The sequence below is a fragment of the Ovis aries genome, chromosome 15 (genome assembly GCF_016772045.2).
Source record: "Ovis aries strain OAR_USU_Benz2616 breed Rambouillet chromosome 15, ARS-UI_Ramb_v3.0, whole genome shotgun sequence".
Taxonomy (NCBI): Eukaryota; Metazoa; Chordata; class Mammalia; order Artiodactyla; family Bovidae; genus Ovis; species Ovis aries.
In genome coordinates this window covers 31,202,551-31,226,261 of record NC_056068.1, presented here as the reverse complement: position 1 = coordinate 31,226,261, position 23,711 = coordinate 31,202,551, and the positions used below count along the sequence as shown (strand labels likewise).

The 23,711-nt window shown below is 50.4% G+C and overlaps 1 protein-coding gene across 1 annotated transcript in view; it reads right to left on the bottom strand.

Annotated features, from left to right (window-relative positions):
- The window catches only part of GRIK4 (glutamate ionotropic receptor kainate type subunit 4), a 401,304-nt gene that overhangs the window by 105,929 nt on the left and 271,664 nt on the right, over positions 1 to 23,711 (bottom strand). The window contains 3 exon segments of the mRNA XM_042232998.1: positions 13,031 to 13,135; positions 14,037 to 14,189; positions 19,488 to 19,649. Coding sequence (XP_042088932.1) covers positions 13,031 to 13,135; positions 14,037 to 14,189; positions 19,488 to 19,649 — 420 coding nt within the window.

Below are 23,711 nucleotides of genomic sequence, written 5' to 3'. Positions count from 1 at the left end.
GAAATTAGCTGCTGAGGAGAGAATTTATCAGAGAGCTCAGGCATGCTTGAGATTTTTCATTTTACAAGAAAATTACTGCCCAAGAACACAACACAGTCAGGGCATGGAGAATGCCTGGCTTCATCTGTTAACTCACCGGGTAGAGAAGTTTCTCAGGGAAGTAGTTGTACTAATAACACACAGCTTTGAGCTCTGAGTGGCAGATGCCAACTCAACTAATGGTTCTAATGAAGCATCTGGGCTGAAGGAAGCTGATCATGCCCCATCCTCCAGGAGTCAGGGGAAGGCTGAGAAGGCAAGAGGGCAGAGGAAGCTTTCAGGGATGGACCGAGGGTGGTCCACTGCTGCTCCCAGACAGATGCAGGCTGCGTGTGGGAGATGGCATGTGGCTGGACCTCACGGAGCTCCAGGAAGATGGGGAGCTCTTAGGTGGGGGAGGACAGTGGTGTCAGCAGCTCTTGTCTGGACAGGCCCCAGGCATCCTGGGGATTCTCCCAGGAGTAGAGGCGTGACTTCCAATTTTCACTTTGACACCCACTCAGAAACTCTGCAGAATGGAATTGCTCATACCACCGCATGAGGGCGTGGACGAAGGACAGAGGTTGGGGGTGGAAGGAGAGGGGGAGGTGAGGGAGGGCTGTGGGGACCCCATCCTGGAGCGGGGAGGGGTAGGAGTGGGCAACTGGCAGAATTTATTTCCACCAAGCCTGGCTGGCACGGGCTGGCCCTTGCAGCCCTCTTGCAGGACTCTGGAGTTGCTGCAGGAGTGATGTGAGCATATGGCTTGGTCCTGCTTCGTCTCATTCTACTCTGAAGCAGGTGAGAAGTGAGATCCCAGGAATACTGCATGCATAGAGACAGAAATATAGGAGTAGACATCTCCACAAGACACCCAAACTAAAATGTGCACAATAGAGGAGAATCCTCAATGCACATCTATGAAAAATATTCCATTCTGTTCTCGCCACAATTTGATGACTCACATAAAGCAGATACTATGATGACCATCATTCCTGTTTTACTGAGGATGCAATCAAGGAATGGAACGCTGGGGGCTATGAGAGCTTGGACTCGGTCTGAGCCCTTCCACGATCCCACAGGGGCTGCCATGCACACAGCTCCTTCTCACCACCCTGAATTTCCATTCCCCTTGGCCCATCTGCCTGCACTCCCCACACCTCTGGCCTGGAGCCTGCCCTGCGTCTCATCAGAGTTGAGGGATGCGGGCTGCTTCCTGAGACTAAATTAGCAGCTCTCTCTGGCTTGAGCTGGCTGAAGAGGCATGGGAAGCCGTCACTCAGAACTGGCAAACTTCCCCAGGCTGAGTTCAGGCAGGATGCATGATCGGGCATATTACAAGAAATAGATTTCAAACACAGCCCTTTAAAATCCCATTCCTCTGCCCAAAAGCAGCCCCCTGTTTGAAATTTCAAGCAGCTCTAATTTGTTTGCTGGTTGATGTGTGAATAAGCATCGGCAGTCAGTGACTTTTCCATCAAAGCTGGTAAGCAGGAAGCCCCTGAGCTTTGGGAGGAAGAGCCAGAAGTCTGTGGGCCAGGGAGGCAGGAGGAGAGGAGGCCCTCAGGTGACACCCTCCCGAAGCCAGCTCATCTGCCCCTTGGCTGTCCATCATCGTGAGGGTGGCCAGGAGCGCCAGATGCCCTCATAGGAGGGGGTGCTTAATATTAACAGACTTCTAATGAACCAGAGGACTATTGCTGTTAAGAGAACAGAAGCAAATGGAAAAGGAGAAACGTATCAATGATTGGAGGGACTTCCACTCCAGTTTTCAAATTCCAGCTGCCAATGGGGAGGCTTGTCATGTGAAATCTCTCTTGAACAAATGAGGAACACTGGACAAAATCCTAGGTTCCCAGGCTCCCTGCACACTTCCCAGGTCCCAGCCCTGGGCTCTGCACACCCTAGTCCCTTACTCACAGATGCATCCTTTTTCCCAGCCCTTGCTGAGTCTCACGCCCAGCTGGGTGGTCCTCGGCTGTAGTCACAGAGTCCTCAAGGAGGCTTGTCCCTCCCCAAACCTGGAGTGACAGCAGTCCAAGTGTGCTACAGAAGAGGCAGCCACAGGGAGCAGGTGAAAGGAGTGCCGGGAGACTCCCTGAGGGCTTCCCTGGCGGTCCAGTAGTTAAGAGTCCACCTGCCAACGCAGGGACATGAGATCGACCCCTGGTCTGGGATGATCCAACACGCTTTGGGGCAACTAAGACGGTGCACCATAGCTACTGAAGCCAGCACGCTGAGAGTCTGTGCTCCGCAACAAGAGAAGCCACCACAGTGAGAAGTCCGAGCACCTCAACTACAGAGTAGCCCCTACTTGCTGCAACTAGAGAAAGCCTGCCGGCAGCAATAAAGACTCAGGAGAAGGCAATGGCAACCCACTCCAGTACTCTTGCCTGGAAAATCCCATGGATGGAGGAGCCTGGTAGGCTGCAGTCCATGGGGTCACAAAGAGTTGGGCACGACTGAGCGACTTCCCTTTCACTTTTCACTTTCATGCACTGGAGAAGGAAATGGCAACCCACTGCAGTGTTCTTGCCTGGAGAATCCCAGGGACGGGGGAGCCTGGTGGGCTGCCGTCTATGGGGTCGCGCAGAGTCGGATACGACTGAAGCGACTTAGCAGCAGCAGCAGCAGCCCAAACTAAATACATTATTAATAATTAATTAATTAAAAAAGACTCCCTGAGAAGGGGCTCTGTGATCTGAGCTCTGGTGTCAGCAGGAGGAGCCGAGTGAGAAATGGGATTGAGGGTGCAGGCACAGGTGTGAGACAGCCGGGTCCATTGCGCAATCACTAGGGCGAGGTGTCAGAGTGGTGGAGTGGTGGGGTGCGGGGGATGTGGAGTGGGGGGGTGGGGAGGCAAGGGAGGAGGCTCCCAGCAGGCAGAGCCCAGCGCGTGACAGGCTTGCTGTGAAGCTGCCATTTGCCCTGAAAGCAAATGGGGGCCACCGTGGGGTTTTCAGCCCAGGACTGATGTTTCCTCCTGCCCCCTCTAGTGGGAAAGTTGGACTTGATAACCCTTCAGGTCTCTTCCAACCCTAAGAATTTATAAAGTTCTGGGAGATGTTGACAACTGTTTTAAACCTCTCGCCAATTCCCCTTCTCCCAGCCCCTTCATTAAAAGGGAAAAATGACTTCTCAGGAACCTTCAAAGCAGCCCCCAAACCACCAATCTCTATCTCCTCTCCCTCCTCAGGAGAACCTGCTGCCTCAGAATTTCCCCATCAAAGGCCAAGTCGCAAGGAATGGCCTGCCAAGTAGCCCCCAGCCAGCGCTCTCGTCAGGTCCATCCGTGCAGCAAGCGAGGCAGCTGATTTCCAGCAATCAATCCCCACTCCTGCATGGCTGAGCCAGGACCCACTGAGGCTGCTTCAAAGGATCTGCATATTTATGATAAACTCCCTCCTCGGATGGAAAACACATTCTACAGCAGCAATCACTGCACTCTCTCAGCAGCCTCCCCGACTGGCAACCTGTCTGAGCCTTAAAGGCTGTTCTCATTAGCGCAGGTGGGACCTGAGCTGTGCCAGAGGCTCATGCAAAGAGGAACGGGGGACAGAACACAGATGTGGGGGTGGGGGGACCTGTCCATGGACCTGTTCATGACTCCCTCCTCACTGTTCCTCCAAGGCCACGTGCAGGCAATGGCAACACAGACCATCATCTGACAGCGTGTTTTGGGGTTTTACTATTGTTCTTTGCTTTGGAAGTTGGAGATGCGATCTGGAGCGGGGACAGACCCCAGCAGGTCTGCTTAAGTTGCATCAAAGCAACAGACACTTCCTGGTCTTCTGGCTGTGAGTGCCATGATAACAAGTGTAGCTGCCTTTACACTACTCAGTGATGTAGCCGAAGCACATTCTAGAGTCACAAACATTGGACCATCCCACCCAGACCTCCATGGAAGATGGCAAATGCGCCTGTTTCGGGGTGGAGGTGGGGCTTCTTCAGGCAAGGGGCAGCACAGGAGATCAAAGAGAGGCATCCTGTACTCCCAGCAACTGGTGAGACCTGCAGGAACTTTGAGAAGCTGGAGACTGGAGTCCCTGCACCTTTTAGAAGACATTGCATCCCTAATTCTCGGTTTGTAAGAGTGACTCACAAAAGCCGTCTTGCCTATCCTCTGCCTCTGGTTAGCACTACACTCTAGTCCTTCCAGGAAATCAGGCCCTTGGAAAGCTGGGTTTGTATCAGCTTTGGAAAACAAACCATGGCTGCCGACTCACAGTGTTTTTATTTGCCTACTTCTGGCCATCTCTGCCGATCTCCATCTCCACACACACAGAGTTAAATGGATCCATGTTCCATGAAAAAGTGGCTCAGGGCTGGTTTCTTTGAAAAAACCATGTGAAAATAACCCTGTATATTTTGGAAGTGGTGACTAGGGGCAAGAGGAGTAGTTAATCAATTCCAAGGGCTGCAGTTCAGAAAGAACCAAAATTTGAAGACTAACTCCAGTAAGCAAATGGTGGTAAATAGAAAGGGAACATTTTGAGTGAGGGAGGTGGAAGCCCCATGGTGTTCTCAACTATGTGCCCCTTAGCTTCATTTGGAGCCGGGTCCCCACTTTAAGGTCTTTACTGAATGTGTACAATATTCCTTCTGTTGTCTCATGTTCTGGTTTTTCGGCCATGAGGCATGTGGGACCTTAGCCTCCTGATCAGTGATTGAATCCGAACCCCCTGCATTGGAAGACGAAGTTTTAACCACTGGACCATCAGGGAACTCCCAGGTCTCGTGTTTTAATAGAGCCCCAGACAAACCAAAGGGCATTTATGGTGAGAAATCATCAACTGTGTCGCACCGGGAATGGCTAGGGGCCAGGATTTGGGGAAAGAAAAAGTCAGAGGGGCAGGACAACTCAAACACTGGACAGTGATTGTTGACCGTAATTTTTGCCTTTCCTAAAAGATGAGGATCTCTGACTCATTTATCTTACATTTCTAGCCTTTGACCCAAAGTAGGTGCTCAAAAAAATTTTATGCTAAGTTTCAAAAAGGAATGAATGAAATCAAATCAAATTATGTTTAAGTATTTGAAGAGCTGGTAAAAAAAGGGAGAGAAAGCTGATTGTTCTGGGCTGCTTAATGGGGCAGGATTAGGAGGCAGGTTTTGACTTTGTGCCTGGAAGCTTCTGGAATGTGTCCCTGGGGAGGCACTGAACTCCCCAGCCCAGGACGTGCTCAAGGAAAGGATGTGTGGCTGCTTCCCACAGAGATGCTGTGGAGAACATTCTTACATTGGGTTGGAAGATCATGCCAGAGGCCTCAAGGGTCTCCTCCAGCTTGTTCTGGGCCATTCTGCAGAACAGAAGGACCAGAGACTGTGAAAACAGCTACAGCTGAATCAGCTCTTAAGTTTGGAACTAACCAGCTAAATGGATGGGGGCTTCCCAGGTGGCTCAGTGGTAAAGAATCTGCCTGCCAATGCAGGAGACATGGGAGATGAGGGTTTGACCCCTGGTCCAGGACGATCCCATCGAGAAAGGAAGGACAACCCATTTCAATATTCTTGCCTGGGAAATCCCATGGACAGGGGAGCCAGGCGGGCGACAGTCCGTGGTGTTGCAAAGAGTTGGACGTGACTGAACAACTGAGCACAACAGCGGAATGGATGAGGACCACGATTTTCTCTCAGTTTCTTTACTTGCAAGATGGAGAGAATAGTTTATGCATGGTTGATAAAAGGATGAGAAATTTTAAGTACACAAAACACCCAGCACAGCTCACCGTGTAGCAGACCCCAGTAAAGGGTATCCATTCTCATTATGTCAGCAGAGTCAGCTTTCTATCTGACCACAGGTGAGCAGAACAGACTGCTATGCAAATCGAGTTTCAGTAATCTTTGAGCTTAGCCAGGCCAGACGTTGAGGGGTTACCATCTTCACTGCACAGAGGGAGAGACTTGAGGTGCCCTCTTGCGATACACAGTGAGCCCATCGAAAAGTGTTGATCCCACCTCCCCGGCCTCATCCCTCCATCTCTCACAGGCTTAATTAGAGCCTGTTAAGCCATTTCCGATCGCCAGATGAAAGGCGCACTCATCTTATTACAGCCCTAACAAAGTCGCTGGGGGCCTGCTCAGAATCTCTGATCTTTAAACCAAGTTAAAATGAAGGAAATTAAGGGCCTGCTGATGCTGTGCTTCATTTTTCCCCTTGCCTCTTTCAAATACTATTTTTCTCAAATTAGGCAGGGAGATTATACTATTCTGATACCACCCAAGACATCTTTTGGAAGATGGGGAGGGAGAATTTGGGATAGAGATAGAACTCATACAGGCAAAAACTGGGGGCTGAAGTTGGCAAACCTTGTCCAGGTTTGGAAATGTTCCTTCCAGGATGCTGTAGGGAACATTTCCCCCTAAACAGCCTCCAATGGAAGATCCACAGATGAAAACCCCTCTCCAAACAGAATCAAAACAGTAATTTTTTTAAATGGTAAAAAAAAAAATGCTGAAATTTTAAAAGACTATTTTTAAAATGGTAATAATCCCTTAATCAGCCACTGGCAGGGACTATGGTATTTGGTTCAGACATTTTACCAATTACAACCCACTGGGTCCCTGCGTGGTGCTTTCTAAATAATCAAACCCAGCTCTCAACAGTCACTCGCCCAGACAGGAAGACAAAGAACAAAACCAAAACCAAATGAGAAGACGTCATTACTAAAGAAAGCCCAGCACAGCAGGTCACCAGGAGCCAGGCGCCGTCCTGGTTTGGAGCAGGTGGCAGCAAGTTAAGGTGTTTTGATTTGGAGGCTAAGGGATTCCAGGAAAGTGAGAAAAGGCAGGAGTGGGAGACCCATGAGCATGGACGTGGGAGTCAGACAAGCCTGAGTGTGAATTCCAGTTCTGCACCCAGAGTCCTTGCTATTTGTGGACTTGGGCCACGTTCCTTAGCAATTCTGAGCTTCGGTTTCCTCACTTGTCAAGTGGGAGTTTTATCTACCTTGAAGGACTGCCCTCCACATCAGGAGTGACCTGTGCAAAGAGCCCATGTGTTGTCTGTGGTACCAAACAGGTCCTCAAGAGGTGTTATTTCCCTGCTCCGTGTCACTCTCCCGAGGATGGAGTTGGGAGAATAGTACAGCAGTTATACTGACATATCCCTGACATTCCTCCTACCCTGGAAGAGAAGCCCAACTAATTAACAGTCCCTAAACCATCTCTTCATCCTGTAATAAGCAGGGGAAGGACACCCGTCAAGAGGCGAAGACTGGGTCGGTGATTGGGATGGGACCTGGGGACCAGAGCTGTGGCGCTACATCTGTGCTCGTGATACGCCCTGCAGGGTTCTCACTGCTACTCACGGAACGTGAGCCAGACAGGCGAGCAGCAAGATGGTCACCAGATTTGTTGAAGGGAAATGGGTAACAGAAGAGGATTACTTTGATGCACTTTATAAGTCCAATCAAGGATGTGTGCCCCTTGGGGTAGCTGAAGGTCAAAAAAACACCATCCTATTTAATGGTCACGTCTGCAGCAGGTTCCATTCAATATTAGCTCAAAAAAGATGAGGGTGGGATGCAGGGATGGGGTGGGGGTCAAGCCTATTCTTAGAGGCTGCAGTGTGTATTTGTCAAAGGTGAGCCTGTGGACTGGGGCTTCTCTGATGGCTCAGAGGGTAAAGAAGGTGGCACAGTGGTAAAGAATCTGCCTGCCAATGCAGGAGATGGAGGTTCAGTCCCCGGGTCAGGAAGATCCCATGCAGGAGGAAATGGAACCCTCTCTGTTATTCTTGCTTGGAAAATTCCGTGGTGGGCTATACTCCATGGGGTCGCAAAGAATCAGACACGACTGAACACAGCCCATAGACCACCAGCATGATAATCATCTATCTGGGTGCTAGTTAAGAAGATGCAGGTTCCTGAGAGGCACCCAGTTTTACTAACTCCGTGTAAAACTGTAGGGCTTAGGAACATATATTTGAAGGCAAGCACCATGGGTCATTCTTGCATACACCTGGGTTTGAGAAGCCCTACCCTCCACCAATAATAAGTGCTGTGGAAGATGGGGCAGCAGCTGTCTCTGAGCAGAATCCCTTGCTGAGCTGGGCTGGGGTCGAGGGGTGGGTGCCGGTGGCTGGAGATGCTGTTGTCTCCTAATGACTCAGGTAGCTCTGCAGCCCAGCAGCTGGGAAAAGCAGCCTGAGTGGCGGCTGGTGGAGAAGCAGAGGTAAGTAAGGTGAAGAGGTACTCTGAGGCTAATGAGCTGTTCTTCAAGTGGAGGGTGGGATCCGGGCCAACAGCCAACTCTGCCACGGCAGGTGTCGCCTGGTAGAAGTGGGCTCTTTCTGGGCAGCATTAGAAAGCAGGGTTGAAGGCCAAGAGAAGTTTTTCAAAGCCTGAGCCTGGGCTTTCTGTGGACTGAGCCTGGGTTTGGCATCCTCGCTGTTCTCCTAACTTCCGTTTTTCTTATCCCCTCTTTTTCCTGGCCCTGTTTTACTTTTCCTGAAGCCCTTACCTCCACTGATGTATTATATAGTACTTTTTGCCTCCTGTCTGTCCCCTACTGGAATACACGCTCCATGGAGGCCCACGCTCCATGGAAGACACTAAGCCCATTTTTAACCTTTGTCTAGAAGACAGACTGGCACATTACAGGAACTCAATATATACATGTGTACATATATATGTATATATAGATGTATACCTCTGTGATGATTTAGTAGCTAGCTTGTGTCTGATTCTTGTGACTCCATGGACTATAGCCCACCGGGCTCCTCTGTCCATGGAATTCTCCAGGCAAGAATAGTGGAGTGGGTTGCCATTTCTTTCTCCAGGGATCTTCCCGATCCAGGAATCAAACCTGGGTCTCCTGCACTGCAGGCAGATTCCTTACCGACTGAGCTATGAGGGAAGCCCATATGTATATATTGCAAAAAATGAATAAAAGTTCCTTACTTCACATCCCCCAGTGGGACTCAGGAAGTCAGCCTGACAATTTTCCTACAGATGGGAGGCTTCATTTGTTCGGGAATTATGAGCCCAAGGGCACGATTTGAGTTTAATAACCTAAAATTGCACTTATTTTTCCCATGTCAGCCTCTTGCCAGACTCTAGGCTCTCTCAGTGTAGGAACTGTATCTTTTCCATTGCTTCCTCCCAGCCCAGTGCCTGACACACAGGACAAGCTCACAATCTGTGACAGCTGTGAAATGACGATTTTGTGATTCCCCCATCCCATAGTTTCTGACTGCTTACCTCACTCCTGCCCCACTTGGGAAGTTACGAAAAACAGTCACTGATGTCATCGCTTCAAGATCATGGAGCTCCAGCCCTGAGCTGAGAGCAGTCGTTAACATAGCTCCTCTCTCAGTCTGGGACTCCTGCCTTTTACTTTATTGTCTTCCCAGAAGGGTGATCTGCCCTTGTAGTCGATCATAATTGCTTCCCTCCTAGAAGGAACTCCATTGGCCCTGGTGAGACAGGCTGAATCAGAGTCTCTCAGACACGGGGACCAAGTGGAAGGATGCAGGTGTGATGGCCCTTCCAGCACAGCCCAGGGTGTCACCCAGATCACCTCTGGGGTCTGTTCCTGGGTCCTCCACTAGGTCTACCCAATCAGACTCTTGTGGGGTGGAGTCCAAAAAATCTGCATTTTCCACAAATTGCCAAGGTGATTCTGATGCATAATTTGTCATAATGGTTGAGAACTTGGGTTTTAGAGTCAGAAATGCTTGAATTCAAAACCAGCTGCCATGACTACATTGTTCAAGATCAAGTCTCCTGGAGCCTCAGTTTCCTCGCTTGCAAAACGGGGATTAATGAGAAGTAAACTACTTTGTGGGATTAAAAGGGAAAATATGAATGACATACTTCATGTGGTAAATGGCTCATGGTTAGAGTTTGGTGAATGATAACCGCTATGATAATGATGATGGTGGTGGTTGTGGAAATGATAGAGATGGCGGTGGTGGTGAAGATGATGACGGTGGTGGTGGTGATGAAGATGATGATGGTGGTGGTGGTGGTGGTGAAGATGATGGTGGTGGTGGTGGTGAAGATGATGGTGGTGGTGGTGATGAAGAGGATGATGATGGTGGTGGTGGTGGTGAAGGTGATGCTGGTGATGAAGATGATGGTGGTTGTGGTGAAGATGATGGTGGTGGTGATGAAGATGATGATGATGGTGAAGATGATGGTGGTGGTGGTGAAGATGATGATGATGATGGTGGTGGTGAAGATGATGATGGTGGTGGTGGTGGTGGGTGGTGAAGATGATGATGGTGGCGGTGGTAATGAAGATGGTGGTGGTGGTGGTGAAGATGATGATGATGGTGGTGGTGATGAAGAAGATGATGGTGGTGGTGAAGATGATGGTGGTGGTGATGAAGATGATGATGATGGTGGTGGTGGTGGTGAAGATGATGATGGTGGTGGTGGCGGTGGTGAAGATGATGGTGGTGGTGATGAAGATGATGATGGTGGTGGCAGTGGTGGTGATGAAGATGATGATGATGGTGGTGAAGATGAAGAAGATGATGGTGGTGGTGGTTGTGGTGAAGATGATGGTGGTGGTGATGATGAAGATGATGATGATGGTGGTGGTGATGAAGATGATGATGGTGGTGGTGGTTGTGGTGAAGATGATGATGATGGTGGTGGTGATGAAGAAGATGATGGTGGTTGTGGTGAAGATGATGGTGGTGGTGATGATGAAGATGATGGTGGTGGTGGTGATGAAGATGATGATGGTGGTGGCGGTGATGGTGAAGATGATGGTGGTGGTGGTGATGAAGATGGTGGCGGTGGTGGTGATGATGATGGTGGTGGTGGTGGTGGTGAAGATGATGATGATGGTGGTGGTGATGAAGAAGATGATGGTGGTGGTTGTGGTGAAGATGATGGTGGTGGTGATGAAGATGATGATGATGGTGGTGGTGGTGATGAAGATGATGATGATAGTGGTGGTGGTGATGAAGATGATGATGATGGTGGTGGTGGTGAAGATGATGATGATGGTGGTGGTGGTGATGAAGATGATGATGGTGGTGGTGGTGAAGATGATGATGATAGTGGTGGTGGTGAAGATGATGATGATGGTGGTGGTGATGATGATGATGGTGTTGGTGATGAAGATGATGATGATGGTGGTGGTGGTGATGAAGATGATGATGGTGGTGGTGGTGATGAAGATGATGATGATAGTGGTGGTGGTGAAGATGATGATGATGGTGTTGGTGATGAAGATGATGATGATGGTGGTGGTGGTGAAGATGATGATGATGGTGGTGGTGATGAAGATGATGGTGGTGGTGGTGGTGGGTGGTGAAGATGATGATGGTGGCAGTGGTAATGAAGATGATGGTGGTGGTGGTGATGAAGAAGATGATGATGGTGGTGAAGATGATGGTGGTGGTGATGAAGATGATGATGATGGTGGTAGTGGTGAAGATGATGATGGTGGTGGTGGCGGTGGTGAAGATGATGGTGGTGGTGATGAAGATGATGATGGTGGTGGCGGTGGTGGTGATGATGATGGTGGTGGTGATGAAGATGATGGTGGTGGTGGTTGTGGTGAAGATGATGGTGGTGGTGGTGATGAAGATGATGATGATGGTGGTGGTGATGAAGATGATGGTGGCGGTGGTGAAGATGATGATGATGGTGGTGGTGATGAAGATGATGGTGGTGGTTGTGGTGAAGATGATGGTGGTGGTGATGAAGATGATGGTGGTGGTGGTGGTGATGAAGATGATGGTGGTGGTTGTGGTGAAGATGATGGTGGTGGTGATGATGAAGATGATGGTGGTGGTGGTGATGAAGATGATGGTGGCGGTGGTGAAGATGATGATGATGGTGGTGGTGATGAAGATGATGGTGGTGGTTGTGGTGAAGATGATGTGGTGGTGATGATGAAGATGATGGTGGTGGTGGTGATGAAGATGATGGTGGCGGTGGTGAAGATGATGGTGATGGTGGTGGTGATGAAGATGATGGTGGTGGTGGTGGTGATGAAGATGATGATGGTGGTGGTGGTGGTGATGAAGATGATGATGGTGGTGGTGGTGGTGATGAAGATGATGATGGTGGTGGTGGTGATGATGAAGATGATGATGGTGGTGGTGGTGGTGAAGATGATGGAGATGGTGACGATGATGGTGCAGATCATGGTGATGGCGGCCATGAGGATGATGGTGCTGGGGGCGGTGGTGAAGATGACGGTAGTGGTATTGATGAAGAAGATGACGATGATTCTTCTTAATCTCCTGGAAAGGTGATTCTGCAACCTCTTCAGTGGTATGTTTCCTTCGCCACTCTGATAGTCAGGAGGCTCTTCAATATGTCTGCTTCCTGCTATAGTTAGTGCATCATTTTCTGCTTCTAATGTTTTCCTAAGGTTGGAGAAAGGCTACACTAAGAATACAGAATTTACTATTGGAGTGATGGAGAGGTTGGGAGACCTTCAGAGAGGCACTTGGAGTGACTGCCAGAATCCCTGTTTCCTCTGATGTAGGAGAATCAGAGGAAAGGAGAGTGAGAAGGTTAATGCAGGAGGATGAGAGAGGCGGGGCGAGTTGAAAGGAGAGCCGGAGGATGAAGCACCCCTGAGTTGGACAGGGAGCAGCCAGGAGAGGAGGGGTGTGACTGGCATGGCAGGGGGCAGAGCCGGGTTGTTCAGACAAGAGCTGACAGGAGAGAACCGAACCCTGAAGGGACTCCTCAAACCCCATGGGATGGGATCTGATCCATTTGCGACCAGCAAGCCACCTGGAAACTAACCCTGGTCCCAGGATTAGGGCGAGATTCAGGAAGCAGAATAATCCACATGGTAGAATGCCCCCCTCTCTTCCCTCTCCCGCTATGAAGCACAGTTGCCTCCCTCTTGGTGTTCTGCTGGGGCTGTGACCCCTTATCCACACTGGCTGATCCTGGTGCAGGACGAGGAGAAGCCTTGCACTGGACACCACCTGCTGCTCTGGGGAGGTCATCCTGAGTGCCAAGGAGAAATGGGCTGGGGGGCAGAGACAGGAGCAAGGAGGAGGGATCTGCCAGCAGGCTAGGCTTACCTGCCGGAAACCATTCCTTGTGAACTGCAAGATTTTCAAGGCATAGTTGGACCTCTGGCCTTTGCTGTTGAATTCAATGTGGCCGGTGAGACCTTCCAATTCTACCTGTCCAAGAGAGAGTGAGTTACAGCACCAAATAGGCCCAGCCTTCCATGTGGCGCAGAGCAAGCATTCTACCACACTAGTGAAGGATGCACAAGAGAGGGGAAGCCATCAAGACCCATTCTCCTGCCCACCTCTCGGCCACAGGATCTTGAGACTATGAAAATGATGTCTCTGGAACCAGTTCAGACTTGGCCGGGGCTGGAGGAGGAAAGGATGCCCCACACCCAGTGACCTCATAGCTGCCGCATAAACCAATTCGGTCCTGAGATGCTAGTTTGAGCTCAGATCCCCCAGAGCTCCTCCTCCACGCCCTTGGCTGTGAATATCATCTATCCTCCTTGGGCAGCTGCTCGCCCATCTCTAAGCTGCAGGAAGTCAGGATGACCTGACTCTAGCTGCAAAGTCCAAGCCGCTCTGCACCAGGTTTTTCTGATGGGAGATGGCTTTTTCCTGGGCTAGAATCCATGTCCATCCCACCAGTGGTGGCTTAGCTGGGAGAACTCTGGGGGAACTTAGCATCAGGCCAGAAGTGCTGAGCCTGTGACTCCCTGAGGGGCCAACATCCATGGCAGCATTATCTATCCCCATGTGTGCAGAGCTTTGCAGGGACTAGGTCTGAGCCAACAGGGTCCCAGTTCCAAGCCTAGAATCCAGGAACTGCCTAACAGTCTAAGGCTCAAGAGCCACTGCCTTGCAAACTTGCCATGGGTTCTCAGTGGTTTTTAGGGATTAGGGAGCAACTGGGACTGATGCCCCCTGAATGGGATCACCACAGATCATTGTTTTACCCATGGCTGTGATATACTGGGAGGCCTGGAGGTGGGGGGCCTTGAACAGTGTCTCCCCCGACTCCCCGCCTTGCAGGCTGGGCGTGGCCTGCAGGGTTCCCACCACCCCTCACCATGCGCAGGTAGTTCATGAGGCTGGTGCCGTGCTGCCAGATCTGGGCCGAGCCGCAAGACAGGGGCTTCACACCAATCTCCTGGCTGCGGTTTAGCTCCTGCACCGCGGTCACCACGGCATAGACAGCGTCAAACAGCAGGGCCGAGGACAGCTGAGGCAGAGAGACAAAGTGGTGGGTATAAAGGAGAAAAAGGAAGAGGAGGAAGAAAGGAGGAGGAAGAAAAAGCAAAACAAAGACGTGAGGGTGTGTCTCAGATGCCCTGGGTCCACCTCTCCCTGGAGACTTGCAGACACAGCTCGCCACGCCATTTCTCGCATCCTCCCACCAGGCCCCAAGCTCGCTCCTGCCACATGGTTGCCGCTTCCCACGTCGTCTGGGATGAGGTTGTCTTGGCTGATGCTCCCTCATTAGCAAACGATCCAGATGCCGAGAGATCGGCATGTGCTTATCTGCAGTATTCTCTGGCATTTGGCCTTCAAGATTCTTCAGGTGCTTCTAAGTAATTACAACTCCAACAAGGGATGCTGAGGGTGAGGAGGAGGAAGAGGATGGAAGGACCACCCTCAAAGTTCCTGTCTTCTCTCCATCTGTATCTTGTCTTCAGAGAGGTGACCCAGGTGATGTATCCCCAGTGTGCTCTGGGCTTCATGAGTCCTTTCTGCAGTCCAGCTTGGGCTGCCTTGAGCTCCTGAAACCTCCTAAGCCCTAAACATCTCCTTTACCCACCTTAGTCTCCAAGGGTCCTCTGTCTATCACTAGACAGTTCTCTCCCAGGCTCCTGGCAATCAGCCCAGGTCTCTCACTGGGATCCTCCATCAGCTTCTCTGAAACCTTGCGTTCCATCCACACTCCTCCAGCTAATTCCTCCCACCCCATCCCCCATCACCAATTTCACCTCCGAAGGTGTAAGAGCCTGTTATCTAACTTCTCACTCGTCAGCTTTTCCGTCCCACTGCAGGTCTCCATCCCGAAGCATCTTTTGGGTCTCCCAATTGCTTTCTCCCTCTCCTATTATTTACTAATTTAGCTCTGGAAAGCATTTGGCACTGCAGTTGGGGAAAGTCCTGGTACCTAACCAGCGCTCCATCCGTGTTTCTGCTCCTGGGTCTGCAAAGCCCACTATCCCTGCTCCTTCCATCTTCCATCCTGTTTCCCTTTCGGAGCCCTTGCTGTCTTTCTGTGGCTTCTGTTCCCCATCTGTGTGGGCATGCCTCTAGGTCCTGTCTCTGCTTCTCCTGTCCTTGTCTCTTCTAAATATTAAATCCCCCAAACGACTCAATTCTCATTTAAAATCCTCTCCTCTTTCTTGGCTCGAAATGTTCCTTGGCAAACACCCGTGATTCTCTAGTTTTTATATTTTCATTTGTTTCTTCATTGCTATCTTCTTTGAAGCTGTTTGTAAATTGTTTAGGGGAATGAAAGACTGTATAAATTAAGATGAATCAATCTGACTCAAGGAATAGCAGCTGAATTTCTCCCCCATCCATCGGAATAAAAATAAGAGTATCTTTTAACCACACCACTGTAACCCTTATATTCCCCAACACCCTCAGATCACTGGATTCCCAGAGTCCTCTTGGGTGTCCGTTTGTCTCTGAACTTCTGTCGCTTAAACTCTGATCCCCAGCACAATTCCAGGACAGGAACCATTAAAATTTCATGGAATAGTTCTTACAATCTGGGTTTTATTCAATGAAATAAACACTTAATTACAAACAGCTGTTTTAGCCCAAATTCTAATTACTTAATCTAGCCATCTGTAATTTTAATGATTTTCTACGATTTTTGTTCTTTGCTGCGTGATGAATGGGAGTGGCATATGTAATTAGCAGGGACGTGTCTTCGTTCAAGACTGTCTTCCGCTCAGGCAGGAAGCATGGTTGTGGTTGGCTGGCAGCCGCCAGGCAGGCATGGCCTGGTGGGGGCAGCACTGAGCGCTTTTTTTTTTTTTTTTTTTTGGTGGTCACCCTTCTGTACAGCCACTCCCTCTCCGTGCCCTTGGAACTGGGCCCCCATTCCAACAAGCTCCACCTGGAACATCATGGGTCCAACAGGGAAGAAGAGGAAGAGAGGGAGGCACACTCCAGTTAGGAGAAAAAGAAGTAAGAGAGAAGAAAATGCAAAGAAAATGTGGAGTGTGGGAGAGAAAACACAGAAAGGGCCAGAAGGGAAGGAGGTTATAGTGGCAGAGGAAAGTGGAAAGGGCAGACTGAGCGGGGAGGAGATGAGAAGGAAAAAGAGAACAGAGCTGATGGGGAGGAGAGGTTCGCAGAGGAAAGAGGGAGGAGGGGAGTGGTCCCTCCCCAATGGAGCATCTCTTTAAGAAGCTGAGTGGGGAGACAAACCAGGCTGTGTGTTCCTGGAAATGATTCTTCCTCGTCTTCCAGCTCCTGGCAGATGAAGGAGCTAGGCTGTTTGTGCTGGGAATTTCCGCCCCCAAAGAGACAGGAAGAGGCACCGCTTTTCAAAAGGTAGGTGCTGAAGCGAGAAGCCTGGAGAAAGATGAGCTTCACATTCGTCAAGGGGAGGAGTTCCTATACCACCTTCCCTTCAGACACCGTGGCTGGAAGGTTCTGTAGGATAGAGTCCAGGCTGCGCTGTGGCCCCGTCCTCTGGAGGTCCTCCGCAAGGCCCCCCGGCACTCCTGCACCTCAGTTTTCTCATTTGTTCAACAAGGGCAGCATGACTGCTATTGTCTGTTATTAGGGTGCCATGAAGAGGAAGAAGTCCAGGTGGGATTATTTCAAGCATCAGCGGTTCAGCATTCTATCTGTTCTCACTCCTTGACTCTGAGTCTGTGAGTGCGGCTTTCTTTGGCCAAGAAGATGAAGTGGGAGTCACAGGTGCCCATCCTGGGAGCCCAGGACTCAGAGGTCTTGTGCATTTCCACTTGCTTTGCTGCCCTCCTGCCACCACCATGAGAGAACATGCCAGGCCAGCCTGCTGGGCTAGAAGCATGAGAGCTATGTGGAGCCCCAGCCTCAATCAGCCGACTCCTAGGCACTGAATGAGCTCAGCCAGATCAACAGAGCTGCTCTGCTGAGCCAGCTTAGATGAGTTGATCCCTGGTTGACCCTCAGATGCACGAGCTCCATAAATGTTCATTGTTGTAAGCTGGTAAGGTCTGGGTGCTGGCTGTTACAAAGCTGGTGTTGCAAAAGCTACCTGATATACGTACTAATGCTTCCTGAAATATCTGCCAGATAAAATGTTAAATAAGTTCATTCAGTGCACGTAGTGGAAGAAGTGGGAAAGTGTTAGTCATTCAATCGTGTCCTACTCTTTGCGACCCTCACAGACTGTAGCCCGCCAGGCTTCTCTGTCTGTGGAATTCTCCAGGCAAGAATACTGTAGTGGGTAGTCATTCCCTTTTCCAGGGGATCTTCTCAACCCAGGGATTGAACCTGGGTCTCCTGTATTGCAGGCAGATTCTTTACCGTCTGAGTCACCAGGGAATGGTTCTCGAAGTATCCAGCAGATGGAATGTTAAATAAATTAATTCAATGCATATCTGTACTCTTTACATTATGCAGTAAAATTGAGGATGGAATCATATCGCATTTTATCTTCACAATAATCCTCTAAGATGGTCAAACCTAATTCCCCAACATGACAGAAAAAGCATCTGAGGCCCAGGAGGGTTACATAGCTACCTAAGATCACACAGCAAGGGAACAGCAGAGCCAGGATTTGAATCCAGATCCTGTGCCTCCAAAGCCAGTGCTCTTGTCAGCACATGTGAGCACAGCCCAAGCCGGTCCCACAGCCCTGTGAGTGGCGCCGCCTGGCCGGGGTATCGGGTAGGCATGAGCCAGGTGCCCGGGGCCACCCATCTGCCTGTCTGCGGTCAATGTGCACACAAATGGCCGGGTTGAAAACCTCAGAGGGACACTGGCAACGTGGCACCAGGACCTTTAATGTCACTAGGCCGGATGCCAAATGTGGACTGGTTTGGGTTGGAGAGGAGGTGGCAAGTTTTGCCTTCTCTTAGCTGAGCTGGTAAACAATCTGCTTGCAATGCAGGAGACCCCTGTTCGATTCCTGGGTCGGGAAGATCCACTGGAGAAGGAATAGGCTACCCACTCTAGTGTTCTTAGGCTTCCCTTGTGGCCCAGCTGGTAAAGAATCTGCCTGCAATGCGGGAGACCTGGGCTTGATCCCTGGGTTGGGAAGATCCCCTGGAGAAGGGAATGGCAACCCACTCCAGTATTCTTGCCTGGGAAACCCCATGGACACAGGAGCCTGGTGGGCTACAGTCTATGGGGTCACAAAGAGTCAGACACGACTAAATGACTTTCACTTTACTTCACTTCCTGATACTGTGCTATGAGCCTCTCAAGAGGCTGTGCTCCAGCCTCTGTGAGGTGTAATGAGCACCTCATTACAACACTGGAGTGGTGAGTGCAAGACCCACAGACAAGACGGGGGCAACAGGGCTGCACTCCTCCCGGGATGGGTGAGCCTCCCCATGACCCTGTGCCTGGGGACTCGTCACTGCCCCTTAAGCAACTGGGGGTGAGGACTCCCTCCCTCCAGGTGTTTCACCCCAGGAAATCCTTCCTTTGGCATCTTTCCTCTTTCAGGTCTAAAACACCCTGCTAGAATGCGCTGAGAACCTTCTAGCTCAAGTTCTCATGCCTCCTTCTCTCAGTTGGTTCCCTCATCAAAGCTCCTTGAGCTTTGCAAGAGTTCTGACCTTCGAAAAGTTATATGAGCATCACATGAACAGCCTCATAGGGCTTTGGGAGGCTTAAATCTAACCCAGCTAGGACAGATCTAGAAAGCCAAGCCCACTTCCAGAGAACGTGCCTTGTAATAAATGAACACAAGCAGACATCCTTGACAGGCCCCACAGAGTAAGGACATTGGACCTGGTAGAGAACAGCCAGGGAAATCTCTTCCTCCATCACACACACACAGGGAACGAAGTGCGGGGAGGAAAAACGCAGGTAAAGGCACAAAGGAAGCCTGTCTGGATGAGCTGCCCTGGGGGCAATGATCCACGGCACAGGACCAGGAGTATCAGAATCTTATTTCACTTGCGAAAGGCTTGGTGTTTGCCCCTGAACAAGATCCCCACATCTCCTTCCCTCATCTCCATGTCTGGGCTTCAGTCTATCTGAGAGATGAAGGAACAGATCAGCTAAAGCCCTTCCAACGTAAGATTCTTGGATCCAAAACTCAGTGGGTCTTAGCAACAGCATCATCAGGAGTCTGGCCACAGACATCACTAAATGACAGTCTGGAGCCTCCACATGCTCCCTCCCTGCTGACTTCTCCCCCAAAGTGTCCCTTGTAAGCACTTTCCAGCATTTGTATGATCCAGTTTTGAGCTGGGCCTGGAGAATGCTGGAGTCCAGAATGGGCTGTATTTGGGGGGAGGGGCTGGCTCACAGATGGGGTGCTGGCAGCAAAGGGGCACCAGGGAGGGGCCTGGTGGGCACTTACTGCGGGCCCCGTGAAGGGCACGTGGTCACAGTTCTCCTGCCAGGACTGGTTGAGGCTCTGTGCAAACTCTTGGAAGAAAGCGTGGGACTGGTTGAAGATGGAAAAGCCCAGAATGTTGACTCGATCATCCACGAGACTGTCCATCCGCTGGAGCGAGAACTCCTGAAAGACGCAGCAGGCAGGGCAGAGCAGGGTCAGGGAGGGCAGGGTGGGTGGGCTCTGCGGGCTCACAGCTGGGGAGTGCAGCCTAGCCAGATGGACACAAGGCCAGGTGCTCCGCTGGGCGTCAGGGTCCGGGGATGGCAGAGAGTTCTTTCTCAAATAGCTCACAGGGTAGGGGTGCAGGGGGGGAGAAAAGAGAAATGAGCAGAATGATCTCTACGAAGGGGATGTGTACAATGCTCTGGCTGGAGAAAGAAAGAAAACCACGAATGAGCTGGTGGAGGCAGGATGCTGTGTGTAGAAAGTATGACCCGTGAGCTGTCTTGAAGGGTGCTCAGGCATTTTCTGGGTGGAAAATGTGAGTGGACCAAGGCTATTCCAGACAGAAGTCACCAGGGACACAAAGACCTGGAGGTGAGAGAGTGTGTGGGCGCCTGCGGGATACTTTCACAGGAGCATCGCTCTTCAGAGCGCGTCCACAGAATGCCTGCCGTCAGACTCACCTGGGTATCTTTTTTAAAAAAGTGATGATGCCTGCATCCCACCTAACACCAACTGAATCCATTATCTCAGAAGCTGAGGCCCAGGACTCGGTATTTTTAGTAGGGTCCAAGGTCATATGCACATTAAAGTTTGAGAGTCACTGGGTCAGAACCAGGATACGTGAGGGTGAGGTGACCGTGAGAGATGGAGCGGGAGATGTCAGCAGGGGCCAGAGCACAGGGCTTGGTTCCTGGGTCAGGGAACTTGCACTTTATCCTAATAGTGATGGGACCTGAGGCTCAGCCAGCCGAGGAGTAAGAAGATCACATTGTATTTCTAAGAATCTCCACCTGAACATCTGCAGGTAGGGCTGTGCCTTCATTTTATTAGTATTTTTTATTCATTTCACAAATATTGAAGTGCTGATTATGCGCCAGACATGGGCACAGAGGATGTTCTAGACACGGAATATATATGAACAAGAAACACATTTCCTGACGTCCAGGAACTTGCAGGTTAGGGGACGAGACAGACTGTAAGCAAACAAATAAACACATATGCTGTCAGATAGGGCTCCCGGTGGCTCAGCAGTAAAGAATTTGCCTACAATGCAGAAGCCACAGGGAGACACAGTTTCGATCCCTGGGTCAGAAAGATCCCCTGGAGAAGGGTATGGCAACCCACTTCAGTATTCTCGCCTGGAGAATTCCAAGAACAGAGGAGCCTGGTGGGCTACAGTCCATGAGTCATAGAGTCGGACACAACTGAAGCGACTTAGCACCCAGGCACCGTCAGATATCTATGGGGGGCTAGGGTGGGCGTTGCTCCCCGAGATGAGGAAGTTAAGGAAACCCCATGTGGGGCAGTGGCATTTAGACACTCAAGGGGATTCTCCCAGGATGTGTGGGCCTCACCCAATCATGTGGCTGGAGCCATGGTTTCACTCAGCTAAAAGCTGCAGGCATGAGTCTCAAGGAGGTCAGCTAGTGTCACAGGGAGAAGCACCCCTATCTCAGGCAGGGCTGAGGTCAGAGCCCTGGACCCCCAAAGTCCCCCTGGTCCTATACAGGGACACCAGGCAAGAGAGTGTGGGCTATTCAGCTCACCAATCCCCGCTCCTGAAATAATGCCTTCACATGCAGGTCAGGTCATCCTTGTGCATTGAATTCACATTCATCACACATTTATTCCACATGCCTCGCACACAGCTCTGCACCCTCTGGGCCCACGGTTGTTAGACCCCAGGACTAACCCATCAGCCACTCCGTTTGACATGACAGATGGCAGGTGCCGTGGGCTTGCTTTGTAGCTGAGCAGAAACACGGCTCTTCTTCAGGCGGCCTCATTGTCTTAAGACTTAGTTCCTCCAGGCCCCTGTCACGTCCCTGGTAAACTCACTCACTCACATCCACGGCCACGGCCAAGCCCTCGGGCCATGGGCCTGCGCTCTGCCTGGAGTCCAGCCTCATTAGCTGCAGCTTGCAGACTGAAGTTACAAAGATGCCTTTGGAGCCACCAAAGGCTGACAACATGGAGTGGGATGAGGATTAAGTGTCTTTTGGATCCTGCCACATCCCCGTCAGGGGAACCCAGATGTGTCAGAGAATGTATTGATTCATAAGCTGATATGTCTCCCGTCTCTAACAGGGCAGCTGCCCATGCGCTCTGGGCTATCAACAGACACAAGGGTGCAGATGGCTAACGAGGAGAGAGCATCTGGCAAGGACAGGGTGGCGGGGTACAGGGCCAGGCTGCTGTCAGGGACCAAGGGGCCTCCCCGGCTGTAGTTGGTGTGGGGGGAGCTGGAGATGTCCCCTCTCCCTCGGCTTCTGTGTCAATGTGGGCAGCTCGTCACCACCACCACCCGCTGCCCTATCCTCACATGCACAGCAGGGTGGAAGAAGCCCCATTTCAAGGAAGCCCTGATAGCTCAGTCGGTAAAGAATCCACCTGCAATGCAGGAGACCTTGGTTCGATTCCTGGGTCGGGAAGATCCCCTGGAGAAGGGATAGGCTACCCACTCCAGTATTCTTGGGCTTCCCTTGTGGCTCAGCTGGTATAGAATCCGCCTGCAATGTGGGAGACCAGGGTTGGATCCCTGGGTTGGGAAGATCCCCTGGAGAAGGGAAAGGCTACCCACTCCAGTATTCTGGCCTGGAGAATTCCATGGACTGTATAGTCAATGGGGTTGCAAAGAGTCGGACATAATTGAGCAACTTTCACTTTCACTTTGACACCTTGATGTCTAGACTCACAGTGGCAGTAGGTGGGACACATGGTAAGCGCTTTGGGTTCAAATCCAGGTGGTGCACTATACTGCCATGTGTGATCTGGGCTTCAGATCCTCATTTAAAGCGGCAACTACAATGACAGCAACCTCAGAGGTTGTTCAAGGAATAAGTAATAGGCACGCACCAGGCGTATCATCTCTGGCACATAAGATATGTTCAACATGGGACAGCTACGAACATGCTACCACAAGATTGTGGGCAGCTTCTAGCTTCCTACTTCTTTAGTTCCACTCGTCTTGGAAACCTGAGTTCAGAGGGTATTTCCTTGAAACGCATGACCCGAGCTGAGTAAGAATGGATGAATTAATTACAGACACTTAGAGACAGCCCATCCCAAAGCCAGACAACCTGTCTTGCTGCCTTTTAATAACTACCTTCTCATCCTCCAATTATATCCTATTTTCAAAGGCCCCCTTAAGATAAAAAGATCCAGGAGCTTCCTTGATAATCCATCCTATTTATAACGACTCATGGGAGAGCTTGTGAAAGGACAAGAAAGGGGTGGAGTGTTCTTTTATAGTAATTTCCCAGGACCCTTCAGGCTTCTATTCTCTAAGCATCTTCACTGTTAGGAAATGCTTCTTTCTGTCTAAACTTACACTCTCCTGCTGCTGCTGAAGCTTGGTATCTAAGTGAAAATGGGAAACAGCTGCCCACTGCCAGTTTGTACACAAAGAAAATCTTTTAAGTTCTAGTATTTCCCAAAGTGTGCTTCTTAGGACACTAGCTTTTCTGGGAAGTGTTAACAGAATTTTCAAGAAAACAAGTTTCCATGTTCAAATAAGGGGAGCAAACCTGGCATGTTCTAACCACATGTTCAAGATTGACAACGCACACTAGCACATTAAAGGGTTAAAGAAGTCCCACCGTAAAGCAGCTTAGTTTTGTTTAACCTGGGACTTTCTAAACGCTAACCATGAAACACATTCCCCACCAAAGCTATGGATGTCTTGCGGGAGTGTTCTATAGACTGTGCAGTGGGAAACGCTGTTTTAAACATGCGACATAGTCATGCACAGACGTGAGAGTTGGACCATCAAGCAGGCTGAGTGCTGAAGAACTGATGCTTTCAAACTGTGGTGCTGGAAAAGACTTTTGAGAGTCCCTTGGACAGCAAGGAGATCAAATCAGTCAATCCTAAAGGGAATTAACCCTGACTATTCATTGGAGAAGGAAATGGCAACCCACTCCAGTATTCTTGCCTGGAGAATTCCATGGATGGAGGAACTTGGGGGTCTACAGTCCACGGGTCGCAAGGAGTCAGACACGACTGAGCGACTTCACTTTC